Source organism: Syngnathus leptorhynchus, chromosome 14 (genome assembly GCF_054491065.1).
Source record: "Syngnathus leptorhynchus isolate UIUO chromosome 14, UIUO_Slep, whole genome shotgun sequence".
Classification (NCBI taxonomy): Eukaryota; Metazoa; Chordata; class Actinopteri; order Syngnathiformes; family Syngnathidae; genus Syngnathus; species Syngnathus leptorhynchus.
Genome location: NC_141208.1, coordinates 6,912,752 through 6,940,694, shown reverse-complemented (window position 1 = coordinate 6,940,694; position 27,943 = coordinate 6,912,752). Strand labels below are relative to the sequence as shown.

Below are 27,943 nucleotides of genomic sequence, written 5' to 3'. Positions count from 1 at the left end.
TGACGACATTATATCAACCCGGAAAAGATGTTTGCGTTAGCTGACCCTGGTGTTTTTTGAAGAGGAGGATGCGCGAACAGAGACGGGATTGTTCAGCTTTCTATTCGTCACTCCAGAAACCATGTCTACTTTTCGGAGCTTCAATTGAACGCCAATGTCGATTTCAGCAAAAGACACGATCGCAAATTTGAAGAATTTAATCTGTGCAATCTTGCTTAACGATAAATGATCGACCCTTTGAATGGAAGACACGCGTGTCTTTTTTTTTGGCAGCCCTTCACTAACAATTTGGTATGTCGTAGTATGTATGTAGTAACTTTACATGTCCAACTCCAAATTTTAATTAATGCGCGACGGAGCCTTCGTTTCTAATCTAAAGGTTCCGCATCGGCCGCAATAGCCACGCCACGTAGCTAGTGATCGGATTGCTCAGCTTTCTCGGATAAATCACGAGCATATAGATAATTATGTCTCCGATGGGTATACGGTTGTCTCCTTTCGGTGTGGCCGTGTTCTGCCTTCTAGCACTGGGCGTTTTATACCACCTTTACGCCGGTGTCATCTCCAGCAGACTGGCTGCTTTCAGGTGAGTCTCTTATCCACCGTTGTCCTACAAACTAAGGCTGGATACAACTCAAAAGATGTATCTCATTTTATTCTAGGATTAAGAAATCAGGATGGAATGATCAGATTGATTCTCTTTGCTATTAACAAGAGGGACTGTCGTACAGATATATATTATTATAATATATTCTACTTTTATTTCAAATTCTCTGACAAAAAAACGTGTCAAAACGTATGGGTGTGTCTTTTCCAGGATGTCAGTTCCACTCCCAGATACATGTAACTTTTTTGTGGATTTATTTTCTGCTAGCTCATAGCGGTTAGAAAAAAAGAGCTTTTTTTTAAATTTTATTGTAATGTTTTTTTTTTTGCAGCCAGAGGAGGAACATAAATCTGAGAGAACTTCTGGCTGTATCGGTGGAGGCGGCAGTTCTCGGAGGCAAAGAGGTTCAAAACAAGTTTTTGTTTCCCGCCCAAATGAACAAAAAGTACCCCTAAACTGTTGGTTATGACAGTGATAAGCATAATGGACATATTTGTGTTTTGTTACATAGGTGAAGAAAGTGCGTGAAGAAAACAGTCTGAAGGAGAAATCGAAGGGGAAGACAAAGGAGGGGGCCATTGAGCTTCTGACCATGGGGGACTTGCTCTCACACAGAAAAATGTACAACCTTATTAAGAACACCTTCCCAGAGATCAAGGTATGCTTTTTGGTTGTTTTTTGTTTGTTTATAATATATCAATATTTTGTTGATAAAATAAAACTTGCAGTTAGTATTTAAACTAAAAACACTAGAAATTTTGCTCCTTCTTCACAGAAATGGATAAACTTGGATTGTGTGTTGTTGTTTTTTTTATCCCAGGTGAACAGTGAGGAACATGACAACTTTGTGGATAAGACTGCATTATGGAGTCGGGACGTTCCAGCAGACATATTAGAAAAGATCGGCGGACACAGGGAAGTTCCTCCTGAGAGCATCACTGTGTGGATCGATCCATTAGATGCCACACAGGAATATACAGGTTCAGTATCTTCATGTTTTAGAATTCGTGTATTTCAAACTGCGGTCATTAGCACGTCAAGCAGTTTATGGAGAATACTGTACAATTATTCATCTTTAAGGTATTGTTAATAAACATCCATTCAAAATGGTCTAGATTATTGAAACTTGCATAAAAATGTATTGTTCGTCTTTCGCTCCACTTTTTTTTCCTGAAATAGTCTTTTGGTTGATATCCTAGCATCACTTTTAGTAACTACTCCTCCACTTCCCAGAAACCCTGGTCCAGTATGTGACGACAATGGTATGCGTGGCTGTTGGCGGTCAACCAGTCATTGGTGTCATACACCAGCCATTCACTGGTTTCACTGGTAAGTGTATTGAAAAAAATGACACGCCAAAAATTATACACAATCATACTACTACCAGTGAGAAAGGCTTTCTGTTTATTTTATCATTTTTTTTTTCCCTGTCTCTCATAGCCTGGGCAGCTGTGAATGAGGGAACCAATATGCTTCCTCGCTCATCCTACAACATTAACCCTCCGAAAGTAATCGTGTCCCGTTCCCACTCGGGACAAGTTAAAAACTTCATTCATGATGTTTTTGGAAACAGTACCACAATTGTAGAAGCAGGAGGAGCAGGTGAGTAAAGCGCTTTTCAAATAACCATATGTCAAGGGATATTCTTCTCTGTACCATTGAACATAAATCTATATGAATGAATATTAATATTGTATATGTATTGTACTGCAACCATGGTGGTCTTTTCTCCCCACAGGGTATAAGGTCCTGTCACTCTTACAGATGGCTTCAGGTGATAAAGAGCCCATGGATCAAGCAGATGTTTACGTCCACATCACCATTATTAAGAAGTGGGACATATGCGCTGGTGCAGCACTACTTTCTGCACTCGGTAATCTTCGAACTATCTTGACCTTTTTGACCCTTCGATGTGAAAACATTGTTCTTGGGCTACCACCCAAAAGGGCTTCATGTTGGACCCTGTAATGTGTGTTCCAATGGGCTCTACAATACACTAACATTTAAGCATCTTTTGTAGGCGGCCACATGACAACTCTGGAGGGAGAGGAAATTGACTACAGTGAGCATCCGCTGAATGAAGGAGGACTGGTGGCCAGTGTAGGTGTTGACCATCAGGCCATTATAAAGAAGCTGTCAAAACGGAAGACTAATAATTAGTTGGAGCCTAACAGACACTGGTCATTTGGTCAGGCTTTTGTATGGCCAGCAATTTTTCACTATAAACATTACTGACCTCATGAGGGGGACAAACCTCCTTTCAGCCACAATTCAATAACAAGACAGAAGAGCCAACATGGCTGCCGCAGTGAGCAGCTTTACGATATGAATATAGTGTATAGATGTAGCTTCATAAAATGGTACAGCTTTCTATTTATGTGCATATGTCGGGGTTAAACGGTTCAGCAAATGTCACAGTAATTCAGTCTCGGAAGACCAGAAGTGCGTCATTGTTCTCTTGTATTTCCCATGATTTAGTGATGCCATTTGTCCGCCATGAATCTGCATGATGATGAATAATTTGACTATCGGCACGCAGGCAAAATGCCCTCCAGGGTTTAGTGTATGAATACTGATGGCAAGTCATTAGTTTTAACCTGCCACTTTTGTTCCACCAAACCCCGTGTGATATTTTTACTTGAATGGTTGCATCCCTAAACTCACACCGTTGACATCCATTAAACACTGGTTATGACTGGCACTACTCTCACCGCTGTTACTTTTGATCTAAAATAGCATTCCATTTTGAAAATCTGTGCATTGAACAAGAGTTCTTTGTTGGTGACTATCTTAAAGTGCTTTTTGTCTTCAATTCGTTTTCAAAATAAAAGAATGTCGTGTGTGATTCTTTTCTCTAACCTCTCAGAAATTGAATGTTGTACACTCAAAACAGTTAAGCAAAATAAAAGTACTTTTTCAGGGTTTGGGAGAAAATGATGACACCGGCTTAAGCAAAATAAATCAATTGTTTGAGAATACATGCAATCGCAATTAGTTTTTTAGATGCATGTTTTATAGTGGGTGCCACTCTGTAGGTGGCGTTAGCGTACAAAATTGTGCTCTGACAAATCGCAGAAGAAGAAAATGTAACGGATGTGACGTACTCTGTATATCCGGAAGTGGAATTGTTTCGCCCATGCACTGCACGTGAGTATATATTTTTCTTTGCGTTTGAAGCCCATGTTAAATTTCGTTCCAAAATACTTAATATGACCAAGTTGGTAAGTTATCGCACATAGTTAACTTTCTGTCAATATGTTGCAATTTTATACATTTTCAGAAATCTATCAGACTCAATATTTTAGGACGTATGCGCAACATCAAGGGAGATTAAAATTGTTTCTAGGAGATTACTTTTTGATCGATGGCATGGATTTATTACTTTCACACTTGAATTGCTCTTGTTATACGTTTCCCATCTCATATATTTTGCATGCTCTCCCTAAAGTGTTTCTCATTATCGTCTAGTTAAGGTGACCAGAGCAGTGACATCCTAAATTAATACCGCCAGACTTCATCCGTCAACTTCTTTGGCCAAATAATTTGAAAAGGTAAAAAACCTCTTAAGGATTTTGTTGTCAGTTGTCATGACACTAAACTGCATATTGTGCTGACTTAAAAGATGAAGGAAAAGGCAGAGGTCAAGAAGCCATGGAAAAAAGGTGATAAAAAGAGAGCCCAGGAAGCAGACCATACAGGAGAACGCAAGAAGAAAAAACTTCAAGATCAGTCAAAGACAGAAGGAGATGACTGTAAAAAGCGACTCGATGGTGCCAACGTTGGCTATTACCGGCGTGTTGGAGAAAGACTGCAAGAAGACTTTGAAAATGTTGAGGATAGAGGTAAGGGTGAAGTATGCTTCAAGTTGCGAGTGTATTCTGATGAATTGGCCTACTCGTATAGTACATCCATGCAATTGAATCATTTTAGATCTTCTGAGATTCTCTCAAATGTTGTTAGATTAGGCAAATTACAAATAGCAACTAATTATCTTACAGTGCAGCTCCACATTTGTCACTAACTACAACTTCAGTAGCGTCACTATGGGTAATCTGCATTTACAGGTCTTCACCCAGTCTAGTTTTCAAGTCATGAGCAAACAAACAATGTGGGGACGGAATAAGTCCAATTGCCGATTTGCGCCATCAGAGTATGGCCAAATTTATAGCCGTTTGCTCACGGATTGATTTTATGATTGATAAAACAATGACTCCAAACAATGAATTTCCCCTATGGCTCCTTTTAGACATTGTCATGTAACAATACACAGCGTTGACTGCGTTTGACATGTTTTCTTCTGCAGATGTGTTTGTAAAAAATGTTCTGAGTGAAGTCAAAGGTGAAGCAAGCACGGTGGCAATGGATAGCACTGGAAGCTTCACGCTGCACCGCCTGTTTGAGCAGTCAAGCCCTGATCAGGTGGCAGAAGTAATGGCTGAACTGGGTGGAGAATCAGGGTCCGACTTTAAAGGCATCTGTTGTGACTCTCGCGGCAGCCATGTTGTGGAGAGTGCACTCAGAAAGGTGGCTTCGTTGTCAGGTATGTTGAATTGTTTAGCTTCGGAGTGGTTCTCATCATTCTTTGAAATATTCCTTCGTTTGATGTGTGCCATCCTCAAATAGGGGTTATTGTAACAAAATGTATGCGCCTGGGGCTTTCTTAGCAATACGCAACAATTTGGTAACACCAAACAGGACTGACTCTGACAATTTTTTATATAATGTTTTCAATGTGTTTAATCAAATCAGCAAAAGAGGAAGAAGAAGAGAGTGAAGACCCTCTGGTGGTCCAAGTATTATCCTTAAGTCAGGTGGTGAGAGACAACAGCACAGAGTTCCTCAAACATGTCTATGGTTCTCACGTCGTCCGCACACTTTTGCATGTGCTGGCAGGCTGCCTGGGTCCTCCCCGCATCCCGTCACGTCCAGGTAAACGCACACACGTACAAGTTTACGTACAATTTGTTTCTGTTATTGATATATTTCTTTCATATTTTTTACAAGCCGCAAAAGACCGCCATGTTTCTCCTCAGCTGATTGACTTTGAGATTCCTACATCTTTTTGGTATGAGCTAAAAAGCCTCACAGAGGCTTTGATGGTCGACGTTAAATGTAAGTTCGCTGCACCGTTATTTGCGGGATTGAGTTATCTTTTGGATGGATGGGTCATTCTAGTGTCTTTTGTCTTGAACTGTTTCTCTTGCTAGTAAGCATCACAAGCTTGGTGTCCAGTGCAGTATTCCAGACCATGTTGACTGTATGTCACAGGAAACGGCCCAAACTTTGTAAACAGCTAATCAAGGGCATCATGGAATATTTGAAAAGTTGCCCCGCTGGTCCAGGAGTTAGGTCTGACTTGAAATGTCTTTTTATAGCCACAGAACCAAAGAAAGGGAAACAATTTCTCACTTTGCTTTGCTTTTGTTTTAGTCCGCTCCTGGTATTCCTGAAGGACCAAACTTCTAGTCGCCTCGTTGAGACCGTTTTTCAGCTGTCCTCCAAAGGTCAACTGAAAGACCTTTACAAAAATCACCTCAAGGGTCAACTGGTTGAACTTGCTCTCCATCCATTTGCCAACTTCCCTGTACAGAGACTGACAGCAACGTCAGCTAAATTGAAACTGGTGGGTTTCGGAGAAAAAGTTGTACAACAGCAAGGATGACCGATGTGTTTCTCTATCGTTGAAGTTTCCAAAGTTATTCGACGAGTTAGTCCAAGGCGTGGAGGCCATCTTGGCTGCAGGTCACATGGGTGTGATTGTGCAGCTGGTAGAAAGCTGTGCAGAAGCTGAAGAGCGGCAAGCAGAACTGATGCAGTGTTTACTCACTGTAAGTTTTGATGTTGTTCTCAAACACTTATTTTGAACACAATCAAATATTCGTTTTTGCTAAATAGAATTGTCACGCCCTCAGGCATTCCACTGTGCAGAACCTGGCAGCCGGCACCTCCACTGCCTGCCTCTCTTTATGTCCCTGCTCACCTACGATGTGTACTACCACTCTGACACAGCAGAGGGCGGTGTACAGACAGAGGTGAACTTAAAAATGTTTTTCAGTCTCAAGTGGAAAACCTCCAAGCTGTGAATAACAGTACTATATAGTCCTTCAGGCATTTTTTTCCTGTTGCATAAATGTCAGACGCACAGCAGGTTTCCAATACGGCTCGTGTCGTCTAGGTCCCTCTGTCATCCATCTGCTATCACGGCTCCCGGCTGGTCCAGGCACTAGCCAGGTTCCGGGAGCGCTCCATTCTCTTCGGCAGTCTGCACACACTAACCGCAGCGGACCTCCTGACACTGGCGTCCGACTCCTTTGGTAGCCACGTCCTCCAGGCGCTCTTCACCACATCCAGCGACACCACAAAAGCCAAGATCCTCCAGAAGCTGAAGGTACGAGCACGTTGCCCGTATTGATTGTTATTGACCTGCTCTGAGGTAAAAGTAGAAGTGAAGAACTGCCTCTATGTGCATCTGGCACCCTTTAACTTGAGTGTTTCTTAAAGTCTTTTGCTTGTCTCCAAACATTGTGATCATTTATTCTTATTTTCTTTTCTTATTTCCTCCCAGGGTCATTTTGTCCCAATGGCATGCTCCAAGGTGGGTAGTCGAGTACTGGAGGCCATATGGAGCAGTGCGTCTGTCAAGCATAGGCAGAACATCGCACACGAGCTTGGTAATATGATTCATGTACAACAGTTTATGGATTTACAGTGTTTGCCTATGTTATTGAACTTCTGTCCTTTTTTCACTTACAGTGCCAAATGAACACCAGCTGAGGTCAGATCAATTTGCTCGCCATGTGTGGACCAAATTTGCTCTTTTCAACTTTTGCAACAGACCAGACGTCTGGAAGGAGATTCAAACCGGCGAATTTAACAAACGCAAGCTATTCAGTGATTTACTCGAGTGAAAAGGGTTTTCGTAATTGTTTTACTTTTTGCCCTTCAATGATTCAAACATTTGAAAATAAAATCACTTCAATAAAGTCCATTACTTGTGTATAAAGTACGGAAAGAATCACAAGGAGTCTCTGATGGTTTGATTTTTTTTTTCTTGAATTTCATCATCTTCCAAACCAATGGCATTAGTACCAAAGCATACAAATAATCCATGAATATTAATCAAACACACCACAAATGAAAATTTCCCAGTTGAGCAAACCTAGCACAACTTTTTATGTGATCAGCAAAATTTGTATTACAAATATTAACCTGACAACAGAAAATCAATAAAGCATATTACAAGTGGCAATATTAAAAAAGAAGTCACTCCCCATCCTCTGTTGTAGTACTTTAAATTTACCAGTAGATGGTGATGTTGCTTTGTGCAGTTTTTGTGAGGGCTTGCACGATCTGAGATAAGACTGGATGCTTGCACTTCCTGCCTCGCCCATTTATTCTAATTGGAAATATGCAAATATAGTAGTTTTGATGATGGAATCAATGATTATTAAATTCCAATTGAACATCATTGAAAATCACCGATCACAACTAAAATGAAAGTTGTTTTTATATTTGATTTTCTTATTCTACATGCAGGCGAGGCAGGTACTGCCTCCACCTCCCCCAGTGCAGCCATCTGTGAATATTAATTTATAGGTGCAATTAATTCACAACGAATTGATTATCCATTTAACCGATCATTAAATTTTGGATAATCAAGTAATTGTTCAGAGACCTTTTTGAAAGTTCAAACAACTAGTTCAATTAACCTTCACAACAAAGAAATGAAGTTCCTAATCAGTTTATGTATTGTGGGTATTTCACATGGGAAATGAATTCAATTAAGCTCACTGTCAAATTATTCAATACAATTAACATGAACATAATGTGCTGAATTGTCTCTAAGATGGGCTACACAATTAATCATTTAATCAAACTGGATGATGATTCACCTTGATGCACTTCTCAAGTGCGACTGGGCAGCATCATCGGCATCTTCTCTTTCACTTTTGTTGTCATTGCATTAAACAAGTGATGGGCTTTGGAGCCTCAGTCTAAACACATCGTTATGTTTTTATTTTAAATGAGACCCAGTTGAGTCTCGTTAGAAATGTCCCGAGGCAGTTTGGGCTTTTCATCTCTTCTGTTACCAGATTCAATTGATTGCTGTCCCTCTCTCTCTAGTTGCTATGTAGCAAGCAAATGGCATGACACAATGACCTTTGACCAAACACAATGACCTAATGGAATCACCTTCATCGCAATAAGACCTTTTCCCCATTCTATCTTTCTTATCTGAACCTTGCATGTTATCTATGCCCACCACAGTGATGTCATCAACACTCCAACACCCACATCTCAGGGAAAAATTCTCATTGGTTATGCATAAAGAGCACTGAAAATAGTCCTTCTTTGGTTACAAGTGAGAAATTATTCCCAAAAAAAGAATTCACTGGCCAACAATTGGCGCTTTCTTCCCACATCCTAAAAAGTCCTTTTCATCTACAGCAGAAAAATTACAGTGTATATGCCCACCGAATGAGTCAGAGACAAAGACAGTGACAAGGAGGTGTGCTGTCACAGTGAGAGAGTGAACTGGTGTCACAAAATGAAATTGGATCTTATTGTTTGCGAAATCAAATCCAACCTAAAAAAATAAATAAATAAATAAATAAAAAGCAGCCATTCTTTCTTGAGCTCTCATTATGTTGTATTCATCTACTGGTTGAAAAAGTAAAACATGAGAAGCTCAACATTAGTGTATATAGGACAATCGAGATAGCAAAGGACTTAGGGACTCATGATCTCCTAGACAACAGTCTCCAAGCAACCATTACTCCTCAAAGCATTTCTCTAACCTCATCTCTCACTCTCTCTACCTCTCACTCACTTTTTTCAAATCAGTCTCTTTGCCAGTTTTTTTCTTCCTCTCAAGAGTCCTCTTATGGATCCCCTTGATAGTTGATATATATGTCAACTCAGAATAGTAGCTTGTGCTGTGGTTATGGATGTGGTTGACCGACGTTTTACTATTCAACAATTCTTCTGACCTTCCAGGATGTAGTAGGGAAATAAAAAAGTGTCCGATACGGGAGCCCTTTGCTAGTTTGACTCACAAACCTTCAATTGCTCATGTCTATTTATCGTAATATTTTTACAGACTGACAGGAATGGGATAGCTTCTCTAAGCAGCTGACAGATCCTCGACTATTTATGTAATGGGATTTTTATGTTTTTATGCTGGCTGTCAATTTCCATGAGGTCAGAAGAAGTTCACTGTTTGGAGAATCAACGAGAGTCTACTGTATGTGATGAAGTCATAACAGTTTTAAATGCTAACTCACAAGATGTATTCGATTTGTCATCTTGGAATTATGTTTGATGCCACCATTTTTTTTGTTAATTTATAAAGTTGAGTTGAAAACATTTCGGATAAAACGGACATTTTCCAAGACATGGGTCATCCACACGTTGTGGAGTTTTCTCAAAATTGCTAATTTTGTCATCTAAATCAAATTTATAAAGGAGAATGATTTCAAAAGAAAACACACAATAGCAACATTGGAATGTCAAACAAAAGTTTATTCTCAGTGGAAAGATGTGTGAGTGCTCAGCAGACTATGACAAACAAATAGGCCAATGTGAGTGCCGAACATCTCTTGAGATATTATTTCCGGAACGTCACCTGCGTGGCTGCATACATAATAATAATAATGCCAGTAGATGGAAAGAGTAACATGAAAACATCAAACGTCCACAGGAAGTTCAGATTTGTTCTTCTTTTTTTTCCCCCCCTCAATGAACAAATTAAGTGTCCCGTGTCACCTTTGACCTTTGACTCCTCTTCCTGCAGTAAAGGGTTCTCTGTGCTGATTGCTTATGTTGCAATCATATGGCTTGAGCAACATGAAGAGGATGACGAACACCTTTTTCAGCTCGGTAAGGAAACAGAAAGGCATACAAATGTATCAATGGGTGATGTGAAATAAAGGGTCTTGCCTTTGCGATGGTTTTGCTAGCTAGATTGTGCGTTACCTATTGGCCAGTGAGGTACAGTAAATCCATTAACCTACAGGGCCAGCCACCTACTTAGCATGCTATAAAATAGGATCCACAAAAATATTTACATTAGGTTTCTATCAGTCTACGTCATCAGTGCGTGCTACTTGATTGTGTGTCTATTTGTGACATCCACCCCCCCCGTCCATCAATCCGGCTTTCTGTGTCCTTCTGTCTGCATCCCCATTCGGTTATATAAAGCATGTGGTATGTGGTCGTTGGTAATTTAATTCTATCCTTTACGGATCATTAAATCGGGAAAAGTCGGGAAAGTTGAAATCTTACGTGTTAAAAATGAAAAATAAAAAAGTAATAATAAAAAAGAAATACAAATACTGTAAAGACCCCTGCACTCCTGAAGAAAGGAACAAAAGTAATCACACCCAAAAAACTTCACCACTTATCTCCCGTTCCTGAAAATTTGCAAAATAGTTATGCTTTGTAAAATACATAGTATTGCAGTAATCTAAATAATAATAAAAATCTAATCATAAAAATGAAACCTCCTGAGGTGAAACATGAAATGTGCTTGTATTTTGTTGTTTGCTATGTGATGGATCTTAACTCCAGTAATTATATATATCATAGTGTTAAACATATTTTGAGTCATTTACTATTCCATCATATTGTTAACAATAGCAGTTTTGTTTCCTGTGTTGGTCTCTTATTTTTTATTTTTATTTTTTTACAGCCTCAATGTGTTGATTTTTTCCCTCTATTTAATAAAATGTATTTGTTACTTTTACATCCCTGTTCACTTCTGAGTCCTTACCCCACCATCCTCACTTGTCACAGCAACTGTTTCTGATTTGGGTTTTGTAAATCAAGGTTCAACGTTCATCTGTAATATCTAGCCAGCCAACTGTGTACTGTTTCCTGGATTTTTTTTATTTTGTTTCATCAGTAGTCTAAATCAAATGCTTTATCTCCGGATGGTGTGTTGAAGGACATGCAGAATGTGCCTTTCAAGCTGAGAGAGCATGCACAATTGTGCCTTCTCTGTCTCCCTGTCATTCCGGCTCCTACTTATCCTCTTTCATTTGACATTCCATACGTAGCCCCCCCATCCAGCATGTCTGATGTGTGTACCTACAAGTGTTGGAGTGTGTCTTGAGCTTGTATGCATGTAATGGATGTCACAGTGCGCTGAGGTCGTGGCAGGAACGAGATTTCTGGCGAAGGATCTTGCTGCCCCGGTGGCGACTCATCTCTCGGTAGCGTCCTCTGTCACGCTCTCGTCCATAGGAACGTGGCACGAGGCCTGCCAGAAAGCGCTTGGCCCGGCTGGTCAAGCTTTCCCTGCGTCCTGAACCGGGGTCACCGTCTGCCCAGTTGGGTCCCACACAGTCGCCCCTCGCAGCTCGAACAGCCGCTTCTAGCAGCTCATTGGTGCCGTGTTCCAGCGAGGCTGAGAGTTCCAGGTAGTGGCAGTCGAACATCATGGCGCTGGATTGGGCTTCTGGTGACAAAAGAGGAGAAAGTGATCTTACAAATGTTGGCGGAAAGCAGTAAGCTGTGAATGAATAAGGTTAACCATTGAATTTCAGATATCATAGAAAAACAATAAATAGATAAATAAATAAATAAATAAATAAAGATAAAAGGCATAATAGTAAATAAAAAAGGCATAATATTAAAATAATAAAAAAAGAATTTATATATATATATATATATATATATATATATATATATATATATATATATATATATATATATATATATATATATATATATATATATATATAACATTAAAGAATAAATCTTAATCTTTGTTCAATATTGAAGCATTACAGCAGCTGTCAAACCTCAGCAGCATCACTTAATACAGGGAAGCAAGATCCCAATCCATCATGATTCAATTGAATTGAATCTTATAAATAGTTTATCACAGCATTTGGGATTTATTGTTGGAGTGGAAAGTGAATATAGAAGTGAAGGAGGAGCCAAACATTGATGAGCTGAATAGAATAGTAGGAGGGGGTGGAGAAGTGTAAAAGAAAGAAATCAAAAGAGGAAATACAAGGCTAAAGGGAGATGAAACTGGGGGGAGGAGACAAGACAACTGAATAGAAGGGCACAAAATGAAGGACGAGAGAAGACAGATAAAGTCGTGTTAACTGATTAAAAATGTCTCCTATGTTGGAAAGTGTATCTTTGGGAAGTGGAGGGGAAAAGGCACGCATCAACCCTACAGTTCAAGTCAAGTTTGAATCCAAGTTAGAGTCACAATGCTCCGAGTCCAAGTCAAGTCCAAGCCCGAGTCTCGATTTGATGTTCATTAAGCGTATGTGCAGATAAAGAACAAAAAGCATTTCCAAAACAATGTTGCTTTATTATTGGCGGTCAGCCTCGAGGGAGAGACGAGATTGGACACAGGGGAGCTACAAAACAACGTGGAACTCAAACTCAATAAATGAACACCAACATGTCCTTTGGCGGGGTTGGCTGTCCCCAATTCCCACCTCGATTCTGTGGCTAAAAACACATTTTATAACCTTGCTGTTGGCGGACATATTTTGATAAGCTTTATGTCAAGTTTCTTAATTTTCAGTCATAGAAACATATTCAAAATCTTGTGGAATGACTTGAGTCCGAGATAAATGCCTAGGGGAACGAGTCAAGTCAGAAAGAACAAAAAAGACGTGTCGAGTCCAGACGCGTGTACTACAGCCCTTGGGCCCAGGCAGGCACAACAAACAAGAAATGAGTTGATGTTGACTCAATTTTAGAACGATGCTCTCGGCACCAGGTTGTACATGACAGTTGAAATCCATCAACTTAGAGCCGGGGTGAGACAGTGTTAATGGCAAGGCTCGGAATAAGCCGTTTCACATTAATAATAAATAATATCACGCTTTTCTTTAGTATACTCAAAGCGCTCACAGTAGATGTATTATTGATACATTCACACATTCACACTCATGGTCAACTACATAAGTGAACAAAGCTGCCCTAGAAATTGCCCCACCCAAAATGTTTCTGAACAAAATACAGTTTACTAATATTGACCGTGTGAATTTAAGAAATAAAATTGTTGCTTAGTACATACATAGAAAAGTTGTTTGAAATGATAAGGTTTTGACAAGAAAGGAGACAGCCAATGAGAATGACAACTAAGCCCATGAAGCTAAAGTACAATTTAATCAAAGCCCATATCGAGTCAGTGATAAATGTGTGTGTGTGTGTGGCCATGCACTAAGATGAGGGAGAGAGAAGGAACCAATGGTATGACGGAATAAAAGTGTCACTGTGCATGCCATAAATAGAGTTTATGACTTCAGCTCTTTTAGCCTGACCAATAATTCCGTAAGGAAGATGTTTAAAATGCTCTCTCCCTGTGTCAGACTCACACATCAATACGGGAATGTGCATACGTTGCCCTAAGAGAACATAGAACTTCCTTGTCAGGTGCCAAGGGGAATATAAAAAATATATTTTCATATTGCTGACCTCATCCATGTTCCTAGGTTGTTTTTAGTTTCTAGTGGTGTGAAAATGCTGAGTACAGTAAAGTCATTTCTCATTATTCAAATCTAACATTGCTCCTCGTCCATCCACTGAAGTTACACCAAAGCTTCGACTGACAAAGGCCAACAGAAACATTTTGCAACTCCAAGTGCTGTTGAGGTTTTAAAAAATAAAGCCAAGCATGATTCAACCAAAGATTGATATGTTTAAAGACAAAGACACTTTCATGCTACTTGTTTTTTTCCCCTACTAATCAGCATGAGTACAATTGGAACATCTACCACTGATTGGAAAAACAAATCTGAACAAATCTTGGCTTAAGTCAATAAGAGATGGTGGTTTGTCGATACTGTATTTGTCTTGCGATTGATTGGCCGGCATGTACTCTGCCTCTCGCACAGAGTCAGACAAATGTGCACATACCATGAACACAAACATTCATAAAGATAGCAGGCACAGCAATGCCCCTTAAAAGGGAAATAATCTGGAAGGGGGGAAAAAAAAGAGAGGAGTTAATAGGGATGAAATTTATTGCACCTGCAGAAAGATATGTTTTTATTTCTCAATGAAATAAAAAAAAAGTGTAAGGCACTTTGTGCTTATCCAGGTCAAACATCATTTGTTATTTTCTGTATGGGAAAAAAAAAAAAAAAAACGCAACAAACTCGAAAAGGCTGGCTCCCCTCTGAGGCAAACAATGTCAACTTTTAATTGAGTACGTAATTTGCCAAATTAATGAGCATTCAGAGAGGAGATTCATTTTATAGATCAAATGAATGTCCAGCCCAACATATAATCGAATTAGGATTTGTCTTGTAAACAGAAATACATTGATTCGGCTCATCCGTGATAAATTGCAAAGAAGTCTCCCTACTTTGTCTTATTGTCTCGAGGAATGACGTTTCATCTCGATACTTAACTTAAGAGAAAAAAAACGATACGGAAATAAGTAACCGAAGAGTAAAAAAAGAAAAGAACAGCGTGACAGCTATCCATCCCGTAATTGCTTGTTCCAGTGCTCCATCTGCTCATCTGTTCAGTGGAAGTGTTTTTTTTTTTTTTTTTCCAGAGCAGTCGAAGACGCTAGTGTAGGAAGATTGACGATGTGCGTCTCCCTTCGAAACAGGAATTAAATTTGGGCAGAAAGAGAAACGGCAGAATTCTACTAGCCTAACAAAGAAGCGAGCCGAGCGCCTTGTGTGTTAACAAGATTTACAGTGAAGGGTCCATCCACCAACCACTTGTAACAGCATCAATTAATCCTGCCAGAGTGGAATAAAGTACAGCATAGAACAGGACTATCTAACTACTACCAAATAAAAGGAAATTAAAAACAAATTTGTTTGACACATCTCTTTGAGTGACGGAAATGTCCATGTTTCAGTTTAGCAATAAAGATTTATTTACGTTGTGATTTTGAAGAAATATGAAATGAAACAGGACCAAACATCTCACATTCTGTCTCATGTCTCAAACCAAATTAATGTAATAGACACAAAATAGAAAATAGCTGACTACAAATACTCAACTTATGACAACATACTAATTCATAAACTATTATTTACAAACATGCATATGGGTTTATTCTCACAATGAAAACGTTTATCACTAGTCTGGTCTTGATTTGAAAACTTAATACGGAGAGCAGATATTAAATGGCCACTTGGTTTACAATTGCATCCCACTCAGTCTGGTGACTGTAAGTGTTAAAGATAGAGATGAAATTAAAGTTACTGGTAGATTTCATGAGTAACCAGCTGACTTTTTTATGGCCTCATTTTACAATGAGAGATCTATTAAGGAAAGCCTCTGATGCACACTTTATAGCATCGTTTAATTTAGACTAGAGGTAATTGTGTTATAGTGATACAGGAGGGACAATGACAGATAGGAAAAAGCATTAGTACAATTTTCAGGGAGGAAAAAAAAAGAATATATATATATATATATATATATATATATATATATATATATATATATATATATATATATATATATATATATATATATATATATATATATATATATATATATATATATATATATATATATATATATATATATATATACATTATAACCATGTGTTTCAGTTTCCTATCATATCTGTGTATCTGTTGAACCCAAAAAAAAAGAAAAAGTGCATTGTTGCTACATGTGGAGATAAACAAAGCATGAGGCGCCTGGATGAAGAGAGATACCACACTAAACCATGGCTGGATAATGGCTTTTAGCGGGAGGGGTGGGTTTTTGCGTTTGTGTGTAGGTAGACGCAAGAGATTCTATCTGCTGTACCTACCCTCGGTGCTGATTTCACGAGAGCGAACAAGGTCGCTCTTGTTGCCCACCAGGATGATTGGTGTGTGAGGCTGGGACTCCCTGAGGAGAAGGCGGAGCTGTGCGGTACGATGGAAGCTACGCCTGTCGGTCACGGAGAAGACCAGGATGCACACATCACACTGTAGAGTGGAGAGGTCCTGTGAATACGCAAGTGTGCATTATTAAAACGGCATTAGCATGATGTAGGCCTACTATAAAGGGAATGAAGTTGATCTTCAATGGCAGATGGATATGAGCAGATTACTTGGCTAAGATGCGTTGTAAAAAAAGATCTCATAAAAGCAATCAGCGTAATTGGAAATTTGACCTTGACTTTCTTGCTTCATTACAACTTAGCCACTGGAAGGCAGTTTGTGGGTGGTGCTGAAGTTTTGCATCGCTGCCGTTATGTCAAGAGGCAAAAGAAGTTTTGTTCAACTTGACGGCCGGCCGTGCATGCATCACGCTTCGTTTTGAATCTCCTGACCCTTTTAGCAGCCAGCGCTAACATCCCGATGGGCTTTCCTGTCATAGAGGTTCAATTAGCCAGAATAGTTCGAGCAGAAAAAAAACATCTCGGACTTGCTCAAGGCTATTTTTCTTGCTTTCTGGAACTGAATCGATGAGCGACTGAATGTAGGCGTATATTAGCGGGCCGTTGTAAAATTGCTTACGTTATTGTCTTGGAGCAGCGACACCAGAGGTCATACGCTCATACCAATTTTGAGCTCATTAAATTCATTTGAACAGATTTGTGCCAACATGAGTGCCAAACACATGAAAAGACAAAATCTTCATGAGTCTGCCTACTGCTATTAACTCAAGAAGACTAACACAGCACACCACAAACAAAACAGTACATCTACATTCGATTTACTTGGATATAAATAAATGATCATGTTAACATGTTACTGGATGTGATATGATATCCTATACATAGAGCCGTTTTTTTTTTTTTCACTTTATTTTGGTGTCTTCATGAATAGCAGGCATTGCATGACTCATTCTCACCTCTGCCGACAAGGAATAGGAGATCAAGCTAGGTAATGCATGGAGGATTTAGTGAGAACATCTATTTCTCTTCCTCAGAAGGAAAAAAAATCCTCTTTAACTTCAAATGATTCTCAAAGCATCATGGTCGATGCAAACACATTTCTTCCCATTGATGGAAACCCGAGAGTAGACTCCATAAGGTAATGCCAGGCACAAAAACAATCACATCATATTTCGTATGGTTTTCAAATTGTCATAAACACTTCTATATCTTAAATGGTACAAACAGAGCAGACTCACATAGAAAAACACAAACATTGGCCAAGGATGAACAATTCTAATTTGGGTCAGCAGCAAATCTTACACCTTACACACTCATCCAGCCATCTGTTTTTCGTACTTTTGCTCATTAGGGTCATGAGTGAGATGGAGCGTATCCCAGCTGACTTGGGGATTTGGACGGTGAACACGACGAGACAATATTCACATTATTCTTACGGACAAATAACGATTTACACACATATTCAGGGCAATTTAGAAAGAAAACCCATATAGGCGTTTGGAGAACAGGCCAAATCCATATAAGAGGGCTTGATCCAAGTTTCAAACTCACTAGCCCATAAGTCTAAAACTCAAGGCACGTGGGCCAGATACGGTCCACTACATCATTTTATGTGGCCCGCAAGGACAGAAATTGCATCAACTTTGTGTCAATACTAACATTACAAATTGTCCACTTTAAAAAAAATATATATATTGCTGGCAGTATTTATTACCATTTATCATTTCAAAATATTTTACTACTCTCAGATTTTAAAACCAATTATTCAGCAATTTGTTGCGTGGCATGTACTGTATATAATTTAGGCGTTGACAATCATAATGGCCCTTCGAAGGAAACTACGACTAGGATGCGGCCCTTGACCAAAATGAGTTTGACACTCCTGCACTAGACAATCAGGAATACGTGATAAATGTTAACAATGAAATCAAAATGTAAAAGCTGTCTAATTTTGCTTACTGAACAAGTTTGTAAAAATAAACACAAACAAATAATAAAAATCTATCATCCTTAGCGTAGAAAACTAAAGCTTTGGACTACATTTTGACTGTATACTAAGTGTACAAGTATGTAACTGCCCTTGCCCTACATCCCTTGTCCCCGAGGTAAATCTTTGCCCCCAAGAGAGCTCCTGACGCTTGAAAAATTCACCATCTTCCAAATGGCCAAGTAGTATCAGATCAGACCCCGCAGCAGGATATTTGTGGGGAGTGTATTGGCAATCTGTTTGATGGAGTACAAGAAAGGACAAGAGGAGCAAAAGGGAGGGAGCCACCAGCCACCAGCCACCTGTCACAGTCTCAATGAGGAAGGAAGAGGAATGAAAATAAGCTAAGCAAAGGGAACCACACAGAGATGAAGCAGTGTGCATTTTCCATGTACAAATATAACGAAGGAGTTTGATGGAGCGCTCAGTAGGGAGCCAAGTAAATGCAATCATAGGCAGAGGAACTTCAGACTGTGGCGACACTTGGTATTTTTTTTTATCTCAATAAAGAACCTTCTCTCTGTTCACTAAGAGCAGGCCATCTGTCAGCTACTACTCCCTCATGAAGAACCAGTTCACAGACAGGAAAAAAAAATAAAAATGTTACGTTAAGAAATAGTGCAGGAAAAAAAATGAGGTCACTCAGTGTATTGCACCGTACCTGGTTTTACTCTCTGATGAAGATGTATGATCCAAATTTTGATTGTTCAAATTGGGTTAGAGTTCCCTATTGAATGTACTTTATTTAATAATTGTAAGGTTTCATATTTTTTCATAACACATTCTTTACATATTCCTAGTACATTCTGGTTAGCAATACAGCGGCTACATTAAATGACTTCTATGAATAAATCATATTTTTTGATGAAAATTGCTGCTATGCCCTGAAATGCTGATTATTGGACCATATTTTCCAAATGAATGCATCAATTATTAGTAATGGCCAAGACGAATTGTGCGAGTGTTTCATTGAAATATAGTTGAATAGAATCTTTGAAGTTTGCTCAATGCGGTACAGTCCCCAATTGTGTCAAATCGATACAGGCTATAGCAAGATAGCTAGATAGATTGATGTTTGTTTGTTTTTTATCATTGTTGTCATTGTGGAGAAATTGCTCTGGCCTTCCAATTTGAAGAAAAATGTTCTCATAATGAAAGGCTCACATTGGAGTCAGACAAGCCAATTTCTTCTATCAGTAGAAATGGTTCAAAAATGGGTCTGTTTTTGCTGTAGACAAAGCTAAGAAAACATCCAAGTAGGATTTATTTACACCATATGGCTCTATTTAAAAAATACTCTACTTGATATTCAGAAAAATATCAATGTTGTCATTGTGAGAAAAAAACAGACTTTTTAAATGAGTGGTTACTCGAATATTTACATTTTTATAAGCTTGAAGGAAGAAGCTCTTGTCACTGCTGTACTGCAGTCGCTCCCAGCTTCAAAGAAGCCCATCAAATGTGAGAGAATAATTTTCTTTCCAATCCGGGGACAAATACAGTCTTTTTTTTCTTGCAAATAATGAAGTGATCCACAGCAAAGTCCCAAGCACCCATGCGCAATCTATCACAGTGACGCACAAACTTCAATTGAGGACAATATATCAATTATCTGACATTATTTGCATTCCATATAATTCCTCCATTAGACTAACTATAATTCAGCTACAATAATAAAATAAATAAATAAATACATACAAATAATAATAAAATATAGATCATGTGAAAAAGTAAAAAAAAAAGCAACAAAGTTGTGAGGGTGATAAAATAGGTGAATTAAGTTTACAAAGGATGGAAACCCAGAAAAAGAGAGATCAGGAGTGACAAGAAGCCCAAATGAGAAAAGGCTCATGCTGTATTCACACAGCTAACATCTCATAATTGGATGACAAATCTTTGAGTTTATATCTTGTTCTTTTTCTCTGTCTTGTTTACTGCTGCAGAGAAAACACCCCCCTGAGGGAGTATAATGCTCGAGGCCATCTGGCCTGCACTGACTCATCACCTGCCCTCCCTTCCTCCCTCCCCCCATCTTCCTGTAGGAGCAGTAAATCCCTACCACTATCAAAAAAAGATGATTGACCTTTGGTTCAATTGTGGAAGGAGCTTCAGGTGGATTTCAATTCAATCTATTCACATTTTTTACACAAAGGGCAGCATCCTGGACTGGTCGCCAGTCATTGGCAGGGCATATATAGACAAACAATATTCACATTCACACCAATGGACAAGTTATTAATCTCCAGTTGACCAGAATGTTGACCAGACTCAGAGTCATAGTGCCAGACCCCCATGGGAAAATAAAAACAACATGTAGACCCCACACAGAGGTTTGAACTCAGAACCCCTCGACTGAAAGGCCGATCTGTAAATCACTACTTAACCATGCTGACCCCATAATACAAGAAAACACCAGAGCTTTGAAGAAAGATATAAAATTTGATTTACAGTGTCGGGTTAAGCTGACTTAAGCTTAGTGCAAGGTATTATGATTTTACCAGTTACGTATGAACATTTTCAGTTTAAAGCATTAACATTTGGGATGGGAAAGAAAAAAAAAAAAAGGCCTTAAATAAATCTCCATTGTATCCCAACCAAATAGCCATTGGCATTAAAAATATACTATCAACTGTTCACTTTGCCTTATCTCTAAAATTAAAATATTTTGTGACACAATTTAAAGAACACACAAATGGTTGTTTGAAATTCGTTTTAAAAAAAACAAAACACCTTTTCATTACGTTTGCCAAACACTAATGACCTCATTTAAACGAAATGATTATTTTCCTGATTGACTAACAAGTTACATCGAATTGAACAGCAAAGTGCTTCAGTTGACAGTCGATATCTTGAACTTTTTAACTTATACAGAACACCCAAGTGGAAAGATTCAACCTCCCATTTGAGACTAAGACAAAGAGATTAAGTTTCTGTGGATTAGGGGCAGAAACTGGGCAGTCACATACAAAGATGCAAAGCAGGAAAAAGAAAAACCAGGCCCAAAGACGGCACTCCCTCCACATTTAAAATGCACAATTTGTTCCTGCCCCAAGTGGTAAAACAATGCTTTGTTTTTTTCCTTCTTTTATTTCCACCCAAACAACCAAAAAATGCACTGAAGCAGCAATTAACTCCCTCCAAGTTCTGCCTTTGCCCAATGTAATTGTCTTCATCAGAATGAACAGTCTGGTCCTTAAGGGTAGATAATTAGTTTTCTACTCTTCTCTCCTGCTACAAATCAGCATTGTCCCTTTTTAGTTGGCATAAATAAATATTGAAATTTGAATCCATCAAATAATAATTTGAACACTGTACAGAACTATAAACGATGGCAAATGATGATAATGCGAATGAAAAACAAACACAGCCGAGGAACCCTTCTGGTCTTCGGTGACCTCAATTTCTTGGTCCATTCCATAACTGGCTGCAAATGTTCCCGTTTTGAAGAACCACATCACACGAGTAAAGTTAATCTACATGCAGAGGACAAGATTGTCTGGCCAGGTCAAGGCCAGGTCTTGTTGTTTCTATTTTAGTCCCACGGATGACTTATTTAAATCGTTCCCGCCTTGTGACGTCAACAATACTCTAAGCAGCTCACAGTTCTGGTTGACCTCCATTTAAGTGATGTCTCTTACACATGCCAGCGTCGCTCAAACATGCAAACACGTGTGTGGCCGTTAAGTGTTTAGTTGTGTCATCCCAGCAACTATGATTGTAATCTTAATGGCTACATAGCTGTCTTCCCTTTGGTAATCAGTGCTATATAAGAAAGTACTGGAAGGAACAATCACGAAGGGAGAATCTGACAGCTCTGTTTGCAGTTTACATGGCAAAACAAAGGTGCTGCTCACACTGGCTTGGGAGAAAATGACGCCCTACAATACAGTCAAGATTTGGATGATGAGCAGGAGCTTACACATTATTGAGCCAGCTTTGTATTGTGTGTGTTTATGTAAACAAAAGCAAAGGCGCATGCGTGTGTGTGTGTGTGTGTGTGTGTGTGTACGTGTGTATGTTGTTAGGTGACTTAAACATCTCTATTTTTTAAAAGTGAAGACTATTTGTAATTTTAGTAATGACACAAAGTCGATGCAAAATTTGTCTTTGCGGGCCACATAAAATGATGTGGTGGGCCTCATCTGGACCCTGGACCTTGGGTTTGACACCTATGGGTTAGGGTGTCCAACGAAGCACACATGGAGTTCACGAGGGGTGGAGGCCACATCATTTGTCATGCAGCTGTGCAGTATCTACCTCACACAGCCGTCTGTTTGTGAATTGGGATTATACATGTGCACGCTTCTCATCAAAATAAAAGAAATAAACAAACACGAGCATGCATTGGTGGATTATTTAGGGCACCATCCCGTCCTCGCCAACTGATTCAGGCTCTGGAGTCTGTCCATGTGTCCTGCTGGCCCCCGCGTCTGTCACTTCAGCCTTAATACCCTGGCCTTGAATTAACACGCACAGAATAATGAATGTAATCAACACCCAGTGAGGGTTGACGGCAGAAAAAGGCCAGCGGAACAAAGCTGCAAAGTTGTAGCAGTTGATTTGGGGAAGGATAGCAAGAAGAAAAAGGAATGTCAAAATAATTAGAGAGACGGAAGGCCACGCTCAAAAGCACAGCGAGCGTGATTTCAGTGGTGTTCTCAAAGATGAGTATGAATAATTTCAACTCAAGGGGAATCCCCTGAAGGCCAGAGTAGACATCTAGACTAGGATACATACAGATTTATCTGTAGAAATTGCTAATTAGATTATTAACTGGCATTGATAACTTCTTGCTTTTTTTTATTTTTTCATAATTTCACTGGTGATTTTTATTTGCAAATTGTTCAATATCTTTTATGTATTCCAGCTTTACACCAATGCTGGTTGTTTTGGTTCTTTTAATTCAAGCAGACTAGATGTAGTAATAAAATACTCATCAAACAGATGTTGAATTCAGAACTAAGTACGTTAATAATCTAGGCAAGAACATCATGGAATCTGCCTCAGCATATTTAGCACAGTACATTTTTGAGTATCTTAAAATGTGGTGGATTGTGCAAATAAGCAGTGTGCTCACGTTCCCATCTTTTACGTTGCGGTTAATTTGATTGTTCTTGTTAAATAAAGAACAAAGCACATTTTCAGTTAGGGAAAGGACTAAGTGTTTTCAGACTGGTATATGAAGAAAAAATTGTATGACTCACTTGTTTCCAATTGTCAAAAATGATGATTTTGCTGTCCTCGTCGTCAACTGTGACTGTGTTCTCGTAGCCCTCACCTGCAAGCAAATATTCAAGCAAGCAGTGAATATCCGCCGAATGGTATGTCAATCTATAAAATAATAGCCAGCAGAACAAAGAGCACGATAAAGGAATTTGAACTTGACTGAAATGTCAACTGTCTCATCAGCTACATGAAAACAATATTTTCCAGGCTGCATTAACATTTCAGAAAATGCCAATTTTAGTGGGAGGAAGTCCAAACATAAAAAAAAAAAAGAAAACGTCATATTCTAAATTTGGTGATGAGCAGGTGTTGTTAAGGTGTGAATGAACTTGGAGTGGATACGCTATCAAGAGAGTTTGTCACTTGGGCCAGAATAAAAAAAAAAAAGTGAGAATATCTGGGAGGTAGGTGGTGAGTGACATTAACCTTCTTTGCACAATACTGAAATTTGCGAAATAAGTTATATTGTTGTTAGAGACATACATACGGTATTTTCCGGAGTATAAGGCGCACCGGACTATAACGCGCACCTTCAATGAATGGCCCATTTTAAAATTTTATCCTTATATAAGGCACACCGGACTATAAGGCACACCATTAATGCATCATGTCAGATTTTTAATCCAAATCAAATCCTTGTCCATTTTATCTTTTTTATTTCAACTTCAGATGCAACAAATTACTTTATAATCACAAAATAATGATCCATAGTCTTTTTGATTCATGATTCGTAGTCTTCAGCGGCCACTTATGATTGATTTCATGTCATAATGCTTCGGGCCAGTTTAAATTTAGGAATTTGGTCCAACGATAAGGCGTACTGTCGGCTTTTGAGAAAATTATGGGTTTTTAGGTGCGCCTTGTAGTCCGGAAAATACGGTACATACATACATACATACATACATACATACATACATACATACATACATGCATGGATGCATACATACATTCTATTTTCAGGTTCAACCTTCTGCTGTTAAACACTGCTGACTTGTGTTGGCAATTACTCGGTCAGGCCATGTTTTAATTAGCAGAAAGTGTTAATCCACTCACAAAGCTGATATGGTGGTACACCAGTCATTGCAAAGTGATAATTAAGTACAATTTGCTCTTTCTTTATCCTGTTGGATGTTCAGAGGAGGACTGAGCACTCTAGAATACATTTGCAGAAGATAAGCCAAATCAATAAACCGTTACACATAGATGAAGCTGACATTTGTCCATTTATCAAGCTTAAAGTAAAAAATGCTTTATGCTTTGATTGTGAGTACTGTGCAAGTTGGTAGATGCCCCTTAGTGACAGTGATGGAGGGATTGGGCGAATGGGTGATTGAGGACTAATGATTAACGATAAATTTGACAACACAGTTCTATTGACTAAGTGAGGTCACTCGAGAAGGAGCTGGGGGGGGATTTCAGCAAGTCTACCAGAATGGAAATTGAACACTAAATAATTTAGGTAGTGATATGTGCAAAATATATCTTACAGATTCCTAGTCAGTTTCTGGGTACAAACTGGGTGAATGATTTAATATCCTTGGAGATTGGTTTTTGCAATTTCTTAGCAAATCCTTTCAAAATGTAATCTGAGGGAGAACACCGATGCCATGTATGCAAACTGAGCAACACAGGTATGAGCCATTACCACAAGCTTGGGTCTCAGAGTCTACAGAGAGGGATCTGTCTGATTGGCCAGCCAGTGACAAGGCCAGTGATGACTTGCCGACGCCATTCTGTCCCAGTAGCACAATCTTTAGTGCCCCTCCGTGACTGTGGTAGGTTGACTGGGCTGCTGACGTTTGACTGAAGGATTCATCACGAGGTAATGTGTCACTGATAGGCAATGTGGTAGGTTCCTCCAATCCCGGGATCCAATCGCAATCCTCAGACACAGCTTCTTCTCTGCGAAGCTGATGCTTGACAGGAAGAGGTGTGCTTCCTCGTCGGAGGGGGGGTGCCGTGGTTAGAAACATACTGTACTAGACAGGTACAAAAAAAAAAAAGGGAAAAAGTATGTAAGATGCCTTACTCACTTTATACAATAGGCATTTGTGTGATAGCATGGCTGGTTTATAAAAAATAGAAGGAAAATTATACCATGAGTGAAAAAAATACTAATATAAAAGTAGTATGTGATGCCGTTGCAGCTCAGGCGAAAGAGATGCTCATCAATATTAACACAAAAATCAATCTTTGTCATGCAGAACCCGCAGGCTGTGTGTGAAATTGCATTTGCCTATAATACTCAAGTGACACTTAATTTAGAGGAAATAGAACCTAATATCATTTTTTCCTTTCACTTATACGCTACAATATTGAATCAACAGCTGCCTTACAAAGTGTGAACATAGTATCAGGTGTTCATTTTTATTTACTACTGCATAACTTCTATTTATAGTTCATCTTAAAATATTAGGAACCGCATTGACACTGTGTCTAATTTATATTGCTTTCTAAAGTTAGATAATAAAGTTACAGATATATGATATATACATATAGTATTGTGCAATATGGTGCTGCGTATTAAGTTCTAATATATTATTTATTTATTACACATGGAGAAGCTTACTCAGCTGCCTCAATTACGTTAATTGAAAGCGCTAATCAATTAAGCATGGCCTCCATTGTCAACAGACTCAGGGGAGCCCTATATGTAGGCTAAGGTAACCCTGACCGCAGACTGAGCCAGTTGTCAGGGGTTAATCTGCTTCTCTCTGCAGGCTGGAGAGAAACTAGGCCAAACAACAGTGCGTGATGCAAATTTAATTCTCCAGTCAATGTTTTTTTTGTGCTTCTGCTTTTACACAGCCAGCTGGATCTCTCCAAAAGCCAGCTATGCAATGCTTCCATATAATAAGTGCTAGGAAAGAAATGTTTAAAGCAGCATTTATTATCTTTTATCTATTGTTATTAACGGTTTGATATCACAGTTGAAGAGTTATATATGAGTAGTGACACATGTAGTAGCATACTTTAAAAAAAATGAACAAGCCTTAAATGAGTTCATCTGCAGACAATAAACTGTTGTTTAATTACCACATTAAGACAGAGACAAGACAATGGGCGTGTGTGTGTGCGCGGGTTACCGATAAAGATGATTGAATCATTGATGGTAAAAATGATGAAAAAAATAATAGGTGTCGCCTTACCTGGTCAGCCATGGTTTGCAGGAATGATCTTTGGAGGAAACAAGTGCTGTAGTAGTTGCAACCTCGCGGGACCGGCTCAAGTCATCTGCTCTTAAATGCAGTCCCGATAACACAAGCACATCGGCGTCATCACGCGCTGCAATAAAAAGACGCTCCACGTCTCATTTATCATGATGTCTTTCTTCCTACTACGGCGCGTAAAATCCAGTGGCGGAAGAAAAGGCGCGGCGCGGCGCGTGGAAACGGAGGTAGGGAAGCTTGTAGTAGGCTGGAGGAGACGACAAGGCACCACCTGCTTCTCTGTGTGGAATAGGATGATGGAAAGGACACAAAGCCATCAGCAATCCATCACATCTTCTAGTTGACCTTTTTTCATGTGTCCCAACGAGCAACCACGCATCCCTCCCCACCTCTGCCAATACTCTCTACCTGTCTCCCTCTCTCCCCCTCCCTCCCTCCATCCATCTCTTTCTTCTCCCCCCCTCCCTCCACCCATCTCTCTCCCTCTCTCGCTGCCTCTTGCTCTCTCTGGATCTCTCTCTCTCTCTCTCTCTCTCTCTCTCTCTCTCTCTCTCTCTCTCTCTCTCTCTCTCTCTCTCTCTCTCTCTCTCTACCGGGAGAGGGAGCCAAAGGGATAGACAACGAGTCGGAGTAGCCCCAATTAACTGAAATTAATATTTTTTTTGTTCCAAATGTATTTCTCATCTTTTAGCACGGCTTTTGTTCGTCACTGGCGGGAATTTAGGCTCCTTAAAAAAAAAAATTGGTGGTCGGCTCTTGAGATTTACCTTAATTATTGTGTGCATTGTTTTACTTTGAAACATTGTCATCATTTCTAATTACAGTTCATTACAATATTTGGTCAAACTGTACTTCTCCCTGTAACAAAAACAAGACTTATTTCACAGTTTAAACCAGGGAAAGGAAACTCTGATCTCATGAGAGCTATATTCTGCCTGTTTTATGTTTGTCCTTACAGCACTACACTTAATTGAAATGATCAGCATCATCAAGGTCAATTGTATTGCAGCAGGGAAACGTGGAAACCAGGTGCCAGTACATCAGTGTCATTCATTATGGTGTCCATGTCTTGCTGCAGAAGATTATGACCTTCATAATGCATTTCCAACAAAGAC

General features: G+C 39.2%; 3 protein-coding genes across 4 annotated transcripts; 2 read left to right on the top strand and 1 right to left on the bottom strand.

Annotated features, from left to right (window-relative positions):
- The first annotated feature begins 43 nt into the window (after positions 1-43).
- On the top strand, positions 44-3,457 carry bpnt2 (3'(2'), 5'-bisphosphate nucleotidase 2). The gene is made up of 8 exons (XM_085930323.1): positions 44-586; positions 939-1,011; positions 1,119-1,265; positions 1,428-1,587; positions 1,841-1,936; positions 2,048-2,209; positions 2,346-2,480; positions 2,628-3,457. The coding sequence occupies exons 1-8, from the start codon at positions 468-470 to the stop codon at positions 2,765-2,767; spliced, it is 1,032 nt and encodes a 343-aa protein (XP_085786449.1). The 5' UTR covers positions 44-467; the 3' UTR covers positions 2,768-3,457.
- Positions 3,458-3,648: 191 nt separating this feature from the next.
- nop9 (NOP9 nucleolar protein) lies at positions 3,649-7,628 on the top strand. 2 transcript variants are annotated; one of them, XM_085930321.1, is made up of 13 exons: positions 3,649-3,754; positions 4,076-4,158; positions 4,230-4,449; positions 4,911-5,147; positions 5,357-5,536; positions 5,612-5,719; positions 5,815-5,956; positions 6,038-6,230; positions 6,295-6,435; positions 6,520-6,639; positions 6,783-6,995; positions 7,173-7,278; positions 7,361-7,628. In XM_085930321.1, the coding sequence occupies exons 3-13, from the start codon at positions 4,230-4,232 to the stop codon at positions 7,513-7,515; spliced, it is 1,815 nt and encodes a 604-aa protein (XP_085786447.1). In that variant the 5' UTR covers positions 3,649-3,754; positions 4,076-4,158; the 3' UTR covers positions 7,516-7,628. The 2 variants fall into 2 exon arrangements, with proteins under 2 accessions (XP_085786447.1, XP_085786448.1); XM_085930322.1 differs by having other exon boundaries at positions 3,748-3,828.
- A 4,114-nt stretch (positions 7,629-11,742) lies between these two features.
- On the bottom strand, positions 11,743-26,819 carry rem2 (RAS (RAD and GEM)-like GTP binding 2). Its single transcript, XM_085930526.1, has 5 exons — positions 26,808-26,819; positions 25,304-25,637; positions 23,637-23,710; positions 16,371-16,548; positions 11,743-12,065 (listed from the first exon to the last, which is right to left on the bottom strand). The coding sequence occupies exons 1-5, from the start codon at positions 26,817-26,819 to the stop codon at positions 11,743-11,745; spliced, it is 921 nt and encodes a 306-aa protein (XP_085786652.1).
- Positions 26,820-27,943: the final 1,124 nt, after the last annotated feature.

Excerpts from the sequence above, each read along its gene's own strand:
- nop9 (XM_085930321.1), top strand. The coding sequence starts at position 4,230 with ATGAAGGAAAAGGCAGAGGTCAAGAAGCCATGGAAAAAAGGTGATAAA. Across the intron at positions 5,537-5,611 it reads CCGCATCCCGTCACGTCCAG|CCGCAAAAGACCGCCATGTT; the intron begins GTAAACGCACAC and ends ATTTTTTACAAG. Across the intron at positions 6,436-6,519 it reads TGATGCAGTGTTTACTCACT|GCATTCCACTGTGCAGAACC; the intron begins GTAAGTTTTGAT and ends TCACGCCCTCAG.
- bpnt2 (XM_085930323.1), top strand. The coding sequence starts at position 468 with ATGTCTCCGATGGGTATACGGTTGTCTCCTTTCGGTGTGGCCGTGTTC. Across the intron at positions 1,012-1,118 it reads CAGTTCTCGGAGGCAAAGAG|GTGAAGAAAGTGCGTGAAGA; the intron begins GTTCAAAACAAG and ends TTTGTTACATAG. Across the intron at positions 2,210-2,345 it reads TGTAGAAGCAGGAGGAGCAG|GGTATAAGGTCCTGTCACTC; the intron begins GTGAGTAAAGCG and ends TTCTCCCCACAG.
- rem2 (XM_085930526.1), bottom strand. Across the intron at positions 23,711-25,303 it reads CTCTGAGACCCAAGCTTGTG|GTGAGGGCTACGAGAACACA; the intron begins GTAATGGCTCAT and ends ATTTGCTTGCAG. Across the intron at positions 16,549-23,636 it reads TTTTTGACAATTGGAAACAA|GACCTCTCCACTCTACAGTG; the intron begins GTGAGTCATACA and ends GCGTATTCACAG.